The following is a 9,284-nucleotide window of genomic DNA, read 5'->3' as shown; positions in this document are numbered from 1 at the left end:
GTTACGATACATTTACAGAGTTTTAAATCAAAATTAATTTAAACACCAATGTTAACTTCTCTTAGAATGAGAGTATTATACAAATTCCACTTCTGGATAGAAAACATGCTTCATGAATCTATTGTTAATGAAATTTGACATCTACAAGTTTGTTTTCTCTTCCAAATTCATAATAAAACTAGCATGTAATATGCTTTGAGTCCAATTTCACACAGGTTCATGAATTTTTTTAAGTTATTAACCATACATAATATTTTTTTAGCAATTTAACGATACATAAATAAACAGTATACTTGTATTTTTTGAAGAAGACGAAATAAACAGTAAACTTAGACAACTTCTCCAGTTGACAAACTGCAAGTGCTGGTGGACTAGGTAGCATAACATGGCAAAATAACAGAAAAAGATTTTGGATTTGTTTATCAGGTCCTAGGTTCGGTTATGAACTTCGGAAAAAATAAAAATGTTCTCAGAGTTGTCCATGTATTCTGTGAATCATCAATTACGGATTAGATGAGGCCGAGAACGTCAAAAGCTTCATTTTGTCTTCGTTATCGACTTCAGTACCTTTTGCTTGGTCGGGTGCCCTTTGAGCAGTACAAGCAACATTTTTAATAATTGAAGAATAAAGATCAAACTCAGCCTTGAGTTTTAGGCAGGAAGCTTGTATCCACTTCTCTGCTACTGTCGTAGATACACTGTCTTGGGTATCCCTCTCGTGTTCTTCAATGGCAGGCCGTATTTCATTGTATAAAGCATCAAGGGCTTCCGTAGAGTCATCTTTTCTTTTCTGCATGGAAAATCTTTAAATGAGATGAACATAAAACCAGAGAATATAAATCACAATCACATGCTGCACATAATGAAACGACAATGAAGCATTTACGAATAAAGCAACAATGACCGTGATTCATGACAGTTCTCTTTCAAGCTATGCCTAAAAATTCAATTATTTTGGCGATGAAGTTCAAATTGATGTTCTGTTAGTTGTGACAGATGATGTGTGCATTTGGCAGAAATTATAACAGATCTATGTTCTTACAAATTATAACAAGGGTCTTCCAGATCGTACTATGAAATGACACCTAAATTATTAAAATGATCATCTTTGGAACTATAAAGTTAAAATACCAAGGTAACTAAGTTTTAGTCCACTAATAACATAATTGAAAGCTAGATGATGATATTCAGTAATTAAATGCATAAGAAACGTCATACCTCATAATCTAGAATCTCCTCCTGTGCTTCCTTAGATGCTAAAAGGCCAGCTGCATACTTTGCATCAATTTTCTTCTGTATGCGATTTTTAAGCTTTCCCCCCTTTGATCTTTTGGTAGAGATGGAATTTCCTCCTGCAGTGTTACTTCGAATGCGCGATATCATTGCATTTTTTTGTGCAAGATCCTGTTTGGTATCTTGGGAGTACAACTTCGTGTCCTCGCTTTCTATTTCAGTTTTCATTTTCTGAATACCTAAGCCATTGATCCCAATTGAATTCAGTGGTTGAACATTTAAAACAGTGGACTCCGATGGTTCTTCAGCTTTCAGTATAATAGCCATGGATTGTTCACTCTGTCCACCAACATTTGACGTGAGTTCATCCTCCGCAGAGTCATATAAAGGAATTTTCTCAATTGAGTATCTGTAGTCAACAGCATAAACCAAAACTTATAAACCAGGATATGACAAGAAATATGAAATTAAGTAATCATGCAAAAAAGAAAGTAAAATAAGAATAAAACTTTGATATTGCTGAAGTTATATGGTTTTGGATAAAGAGGAAGAGATTGAATAAAATACTTTGAATTGCTTTCAGGTTTGATATAATGATCTGATACAAAAAAGACTAAGCACAAAAGTGGTGGCAGATTTAATCAAGCACAAGTTCCTGTGCTAGGATCTCATCATTATGGGGTCTAGGAGTGGGGAAGGATCGACATATACATAGATATCCAGTCAGTAACAGATAAAACGAAAGCAGCCTTTTAGAGATGAATACAGCACATAAAAGAGTAAATTATAAATTACCTGTCATCATCATCTTCCCATAGATAAGTATCCTCCTGCTCCGATTATTCCAAACATGAGGAAGAAGATTAGATGATTAAAACCAATAATAATCAATGAAAAAGAGAAGGAAATGAAGCTATTTTAATTGTTACAACTGCTAGATCTTTTTCATTAAAAAAACATCATTTGAGCATGCATTCCACTATATCAAAACTTACATAATCAAATCAAATAGAAGAGCCTGCCTCATTATTTATTAACACTGAATTTTCAATTTACAGTACTGTTTAACTTCAACCGTAATATATCAAAAGAATTAAAAACACCTAGCCATCACCTTCCAAGCTATTAGTGGGTCTTAAAAACTCATGGTCTACAACAGTCAACATCATGCCCATGCATTTAAAAGGCTTAACCAATAAAAAATTGCAATGAATTTGCTTTCAAGCGTTTTAACATTTATAGGTTACTAGTAATATTAATTAAAACTCACTTGAAAACCACGGGATTTTGCACCAAGGAATTCAGAACATTTGAGCGCACCACAGAGGCAGCGAACCTTTGCACCTCCAAACCATTCAAAATTATAGTCATATGCCAGTTCAGTTCCAATAGGAATATCTTCCAGTGCAAATATTCCAACTCTTATTTCCCCCATGACATTCCATTTTCTTGTCTCACAGTTTGGTTGACTGCTAACATAAAAGCATTCAGTTGATGTCAAACCTTGGGCAGTGGGAAATAGGAGGATAACAAAACAGGTCTACAATAATTGCATATTAGCAGGTTCATTTCATTTAATATTAGGATTTTTGTTTGAAGTGGTTTACCAGGAATGGTTTATAAATCTTGCAAGGCTTCCTTTTCTAGTTGCATCGATAGATTCAGACGCATTAAGAGAAATGATAAATGCATCCTTAAGACCTGCAAAAGCAAACAAAAGTTTTACAAAAACATAAAGCTAAATACTGATCAGATAGAAACATTGATTTTATTGATGTTTGACCTTGAATTTCATAAGTATGGGATCTGCGCTTGGCTTCTTTGCATGATATTACTTCTCCACAGTATTCAATGACAAACTGTCCTGCCTGTATGAAAGAAACAAACAAATAAATAAATGAGAGTATGGCACTACTGAAATAAAAGAAAAATAACCATATTAAGGCCTTAATTTCCCCATCATATTATTACCTTGATTTCCTCATCAGCCAAAAGACCCCACCCTCGGCCTTCAGTTTTAAATAACTTTGTTTTGGCATATTCACACTTCTGAAATTTCTGCAAGCATGAGACATGGGACATGAATATATTTCATCTAGAGAAGAGAGAAAGAAAACGAGAATAACTATTGAATTCATCTTCCGATTGCAATGATATCTATAGCCGCACTACTTAGAAGAAAAGTTGTACGGAGTAACCGATTGTAACTACAGACTGCTATTAACTAACTAGTTCGTTCATAACTGAATGCAAGTTAAGTTAACTGACTGGAAACATCTAAAACCTTTCTTGATATCAGAATATATCATATATGAATTGGCATAAGCTTCAATGCATCATCTGAAGTAAAGTTTAAGTAGGTCAAAGATTAAAAAAAGTATACAATGAAAATAGGAAATGAAAAAATTCAACGCGAGCAAATTTGACTGCTACTAAGAAACTTGTAGAACAAAATAACCGGGGAAAGCAGAATACAAATATGCAACAAATTATCCTCTAAAAAAAATGCAACAAAGTATGACAAGTGCCTTCAGAGACACAGGTTAAAGCAAAGAGTAATAACTAATAACTTCTCTCGACCAACTTTTCAACTACCAGCAGGATGGTTATAGTACGAAAGACTAACAAATATCATCACAAACAGACCCAAACACGAACTCACCTGATTTTTACAATGGATGTCACAAGGGCAAAATCCAGGGGTGCATTCAGTGCTGGTTAATACATTTAGACACCCATCTCCACAGGCACTGTCAGGATCATCTTCATCATACCTGCATTCACATATAGCAATATCCTCCTCCTTCTGCTTCTTATGCCTGCACAGAGATAAAGAGAAGTGTAAATGCATTAATATAACATTAATATTTCTCAAGAATGCTGATACAATAGTCATTCAATTTTCCATTCCTCTGGCCTGGTTCTTGTACCATAGCCTTTGAATTGGTGGCGAGGGATCTAAATTCCAATGGGCTGGTATACCATTGTTTGGATTTAAATAGGATATAATACAATTCGATGAGATAGACACCATTATACTCCACACTCCACCTTTCCTACCCTCCAAATCAAAGGGTACAAGGTTGGAGTTAAATTTTTAATTGATTAAGTTAGAAAACTATATTTCTATATACAATATAATGTTCTGCTACTGCATGATGTTGTTACCAACTTCCTCTTCTGTATTATGAAGCAGGAAGGCACTGGATAACTTGTGACAGCGGGAGATTTTATGAGTTCGTCAACAGAATGGAATTGGAAGTGAAGTGGCTAGTGATATTTGATTTCAGGGCATCAGCAATGAAGCACCTTCTATTCCACTGACTAAAAACTATCCCACAAGGCCAGAAGTCGGATGAAATTTCTAGAGAGTTTACTCTTTTAGGAGAATAGCAATAAGGATATTAGAGAAATCTCAGCACTAAATCAATTGAAAGCTAAAAAACAAAAGATTCAGCACTAAAACAATTTAGTAGAACTAAAACAAAGGGGTTTTTCACTAAAGATCCAGCATAAGTGGGGGGAAATGCATAGCCCATAAGAATGATGGTTTTTACTTTGTAAAGCTGTCCTGACGGTCTTCGCAAGAGTATGCATACTGCTATCACAGTTCAAAGCTATTCATCTAAATTTACATTAAAGATGAAAGAGAGAGGTGTACTCTTACAAAAGCAGAGGGATGATTTTATTTCGTACGTAGTAGCCTATCTAACAAATACAAGCACTGCGCAAGATTAATTTGGCGATGTACACAAGCAAAAAAATGTTCAAAATATTTTGGTTGCGAGGCGGAAGGGCAAATTCTGAAGCTAGTGAACAAAGAATAAAGGTTTTATAATCAGAAAAAGAGAGGGATAAGAGAATTGGTATGAACATGACAACATCAAAACATTTTAAACAAAATCAAAATATCCACTAGCTGGGAGATAAATTCAATATGGAAAAGTTTCGCGATGAGAAAATTGATATATCCGCCGGCTGGTAGAGTTGGTATATGTGGTCGCCCAGTATGACATAGGTCAAAATATCCATTAGCTACGCGATTCTTACCAGAAGTTACATTGAAGAATATATCCATTAAAGCAAGATTGGACAATGGAGATCTTTACCTTACAATGCGGAGCGAATTCGGCATTTCTTGCTAGTTCTTCTCCCAATCTCGGACTCAGCCGTTTAGCCGGTTTGCACCTTTACTCTCTGTCTCAATCTAGCCGGTCAGATCAATAGAGAAGTCAGGCACTTGATTGACTTAAAGGAAGGTTCCGCCGTTAATTGATTGATTGATGTTGCCAGGAAGCAGCAACAGAGACAGATTGAGTACTAAAGCTCCTTAGAAATTAAACTTATGTTAATTGAGAAGAGAACCTACACGGGCCGGCCCAAGGGTAAGACCACTAAAGCTCTTGCTTTCGGCCCACCAACACAAATTTATTTGTCTTCAGTTTTATAAAGAAAAAAAGGCCTCATACGCAGATAAAAAAAGTCCCGTATTATAATATTTGATTTAAGCCTCACCGAATATTGAAAATTATTGGGCCGGCCCTGGAACTTACCATAAGAGAGAAACTAATCCAAAGTAAGCCTATTTAAATACAGAAAAGTCCAAGACAGAGCAAGATCAAACTAACCTATAACCTAACTAACTCATAACAGTAATGCAACCGATAGTTAACTTAGCAAACCAGTAATTAACATAACCAGTTAGTAATGCTACCGAGTGATAATATTTTTAACAAAGTTTAGAATCAAATTATATATTCCATCATAAGCATAAGATAGCAAATTAAATTGAATGACCTAAATAAATTATAAGAAAATGAATACTAACCTTCGCATAAAAAAATCATTTTGATTGATATGAATGTATTGAGGCAAATCTTCAGCAGCATGAGGATCCTTCAAAATAATAATAACAATAATAATGTACTTGTTATTACTTAGAGTCGAACATGAAGGAAACAAAAATTGTAAGAAAGAGGGAAAAGAAAATTACCATATGAATAACCTGAGAACAAAAGTTGGCAATAAGAGGAATGAGAAAATGGAAACGAAGCTTGCAGAAGCGAGAAAAGGGTTGGGGGTGTGAAAGTGAAATGGATAATGAAATGATGGAAGAAATTTGAATAGGGAATTTGATTTCTGCTAGAAACTAAACTCTTCTTGCGTTCCAACTGTCTGTAGCGGTGCTTTCCTCACTTCCCTTTTCTACCAACAAATTTTACTGTAACTGGTGTAAAAAAAATTAAAAAATCATCTGCATTCAATTAATCAGATTCTAGTGCTATTTTTTATGTTAGTGTGTATCTTGAGTATATCATGATCTAAATCCTTATTGAATATCAAATATTGTATACATTTTTAGTTGAATAAAATGTCAATTTACTTCTTAAGAGTTACAATCTCCAATTCTGTCTTCCCTCAAAAAAAAAAAACTCCAATTTAGTCTTTAATTATTCTTTTTATGGTCGGTGTTCGAACTCCGGACCTTGCATATATTATGCATCGTCCATACTAATTTTTTTTTGTGGTGTCCGGGATTCGAACCTCAAACATTAAATGTATTATGCATTATCTCTACCAACTAAGTTAAGCTCACGAGATCATTGTCCAGACTAATTGTGAGCTAAGCTGACGAGGACAGTCTTTAAAATATATAAAAAGAAGTAAATAGATCTTAAAATATATATTAAGTCACAAGTATTTTTCTCTAGAAGAATTTAACTCATTTCACCGGCAATTGTCTGAGCGATACAAGGAGGAACATAAATTACAAATAGTGGCAACTATATATGAATATTCTTTCTGATTTTGTCTGAGCGCTTGAACAAACAACCGGAGGAAATGACAAAATCAGAAAGAAAAACTTGAATCGTTATGCTGGTCAGGAAACAGAGCTTTGCTGAGAACAAGAGTAATAACAAAGCTAACAAGTAACAACTAAGTTCCAACATGAAGAATTGTTAGTTCCTAACAACTTCTGCAGGATATTTATTTTTCTAATACCTTGTTTATATCAGGCATAGTGGCATGCCTTGGTTTGTTAGCGAAAATTGCATGCAATCACATAATGTGAGATTCATTTTCAAAACAGAAAGTAAGTATAAACTATGCACAGTTAAATAAAGAGAAACAATATAAAGTATGTCGTAAACAATATCAATTCTGATATAAACTATGCACAGTTATATATATATATATATATATATATATATATATATATATATATGACTCACTCTAATTACTTATATGCTTTATACTTGCTTGCTTCACTTTCACCAAAATGTCGAAAAAATGTTGCAACCGGGACTCATAATTATCAATTCTGTCACTTATTCCTTGGTACACTTCATGGATAGTGATATGAATTTGATATTCTTGCAATAACTTTGACAAGGAGTTGAATGCCAATTTTAATCCTTGATACGCTTTATAATACTCTTCTAGTCTTGCTTCTGCACTTGTTGTATCAATTCTTTGAGCATTGATGAGATCCATCACAGTTTTATAAAACTCATCACCACAATTGTCCATCTTCGCCATATTGTCTAAAATAAGTTGAATAATCAACTTTTTATACACATCTTCCAGTGTTGTTGTGTCACCTACTGTATCAATTCTTAGAGACTTGAAATTGTTCATCAATTTTCGAAACTCACCATGCTTTTCCTTCATTGCAAACACAAATATTATTAACAAAATAATAATAATAATTCAGTTTATTCATTATTATTCCAATTCAAAAAAGAATGAAAACAAGGTTGAGTGAAGGAGGAGCAGACGCATACCATTGGATTTGATGGAGAGTTGAGTTGTGGGCGGCAGATGTGAATTGTAGAGAGAGCTTTGCTTGTTGACTTGGATTGTGCCTTTATACAGTATATATATATATATATATTCTATACTCTCAACTTTTTGGCTCTTTGTTATAGGGAAATGCTTAAATGTGCGAATACATTTTCCGACGAATGCATTAATTTCTCTTAAAAAGTACACATATTGCAGCCAATCCGTCTTTTATTTTTATTCACTCTGCCTTGCTTGCTTTTTCTTTTCTTTCTCATATCCACAAACATTGATTTATTGTTTTTCTTTTCTTGCTTGCTTTGATTTATTGTTATTTGTATGGTTTTTTTTTTTTCAATTATATATAAAATTAGATAAGTTCTATATCCTCCTCATAAATATTCTTTATTTATCCTTAAAAAAAAATCTTCATTTAAATTTAATTTTTTAAATATTCAAAAAGTTATTTATCCTCATTAAAAAAAAATATTTATCTGAGTGCGATTTTAGGGTGGAACTTCCTGACCAAACTTTATTTATCTCTCAACCGAACTTCAGATTTGTTCATGAGTACACAATTCGTCCCTTAACTTAATATTAGATAACATTTTCATCCTTTATCTTTTTTGTTGTCTCAATTTAGTCATTTATGTTATAAAATGTCAATATCTTATCAATTTTTATAAGATTTTTCAATGAAATTTGAGTTTAGGTTTGTATGATGAAAATTTGAGTCAACAGACGAATTGTGTAATTTTTCCTTAATTATGTTATTACTTATTTTGTTTTAATTTTGAAAAGAAAAAAAAAACTCATAAACACCACTGTATAGAAAACAAAGCCAAAGTGTATGTTCGTGCAATTTCGTCAAATGATTGTCGCACTATTTAGCATCACTCTTTGTTATATCTTCTTCTCTTTCTAAAATTACTCTCAAATCTCAGTGCAAATAACATGTGTAACAAATCGATAGAGTAAATTTAAATATTAAAATAAAATGTAACAAGTTATATGCGTTCGATTTTTGTCCTGGTCATTTAAAAAAGATAACAGATGAGAGTGAATTCAAATATTAAAAAAATATAACAAACAAATTTTTTTTTGTTACCACACAAAATATATCATGTAACAAACACGATATGAGTACATGAAAAAATATCCTTTTGTAGCGAATCATTTATTAAGAAAATAAATAAGCTTAGCACAAAAGGAGAAAAAGAAATAATAATAACTTGGTCCAGAACATCTACCATTACACCTACAATGAT

At 33.0% G+C, this 9,284-nt stretch overlaps 1 protein-coding gene across 2 annotated transcripts; it reads right to left on the bottom strand.

The window, feature by feature from the left end:
- Positions 1–277: 277 nt before the first annotated feature.
- LOC11410560 (histone-lysine N-methyltransferase ASHH1) lies at positions 278–6,469 on the bottom strand. Of its 2 annotated transcripts, XM_024786000.2 has the most exons (10): positions 6,227–6,469; positions 6,062–6,129; positions 3,896–4,052; positions 3,205–3,291; positions 3,017–3,101; positions 2,841–2,934; positions 2,504–2,702; positions 2,029–2,063; positions 1,219–1,642; positions 278–790 (listed from the first exon to the last, which is right to left on the bottom strand). In XM_024786000.2, exons 1-10 carry the CDS (start codon positions 6,227–6,229, stop codon positions 503–505), a joined length of 1,440 nt encoding a protein of 479 aa, XP_024641768.1. In that variant the 5' UTR covers positions 6,230–6,469; the 3' UTR covers positions 278–502. The 2 variants fall into 2 exon arrangements, with proteins under 2 accessions (XP_024641768.1, XP_039685836.1); XM_039829902.1 differs by lacking the exons at positions 6,062–6,129; positions 6,227–6,469 and adding an exon at positions 5,343–5,696.
- Between the last annotated feature and the right edge of the window lie 2,815 nt (positions 6,470–9,284).

This window comes from Medicago truncatula, chromosome 1, assembly GCF_003473485.1.
Source record: "Medicago truncatula cultivar Jemalong A17 chromosome 1, MtrunA17r5.0-ANR, whole genome shotgun sequence".
Classification (NCBI taxonomy): Eukaryota; Viridiplantae; Streptophyta; class Magnoliopsida; order Fabales; family Fabaceae; genus Medicago; species Medicago truncatula.
Note: the sequence above shows the minus strand (reverse complement) of the source record. Positions and strands in the feature narration are given on the sequence as shown.

Excerpts from the sequence above, each read along its gene's own strand:
- LOC11410560 (XM_024786000.2), bottom strand. Across the intron at positions 4,053-6,061 it reads AATGATTTTTTTATGCGAAG|GCATAAGAAGCAGAAGGAGG; the intron begins GTTAGTATTCAT and ends ATCTCTGTGCAG. Across the intron at positions 1,643-2,028 it reads TGGGAAGATGATGATGACAG|ATACTCAATTGAGAAAATTC; the intron begins GTAATTTATAAT and ends TGTTGACTACAG.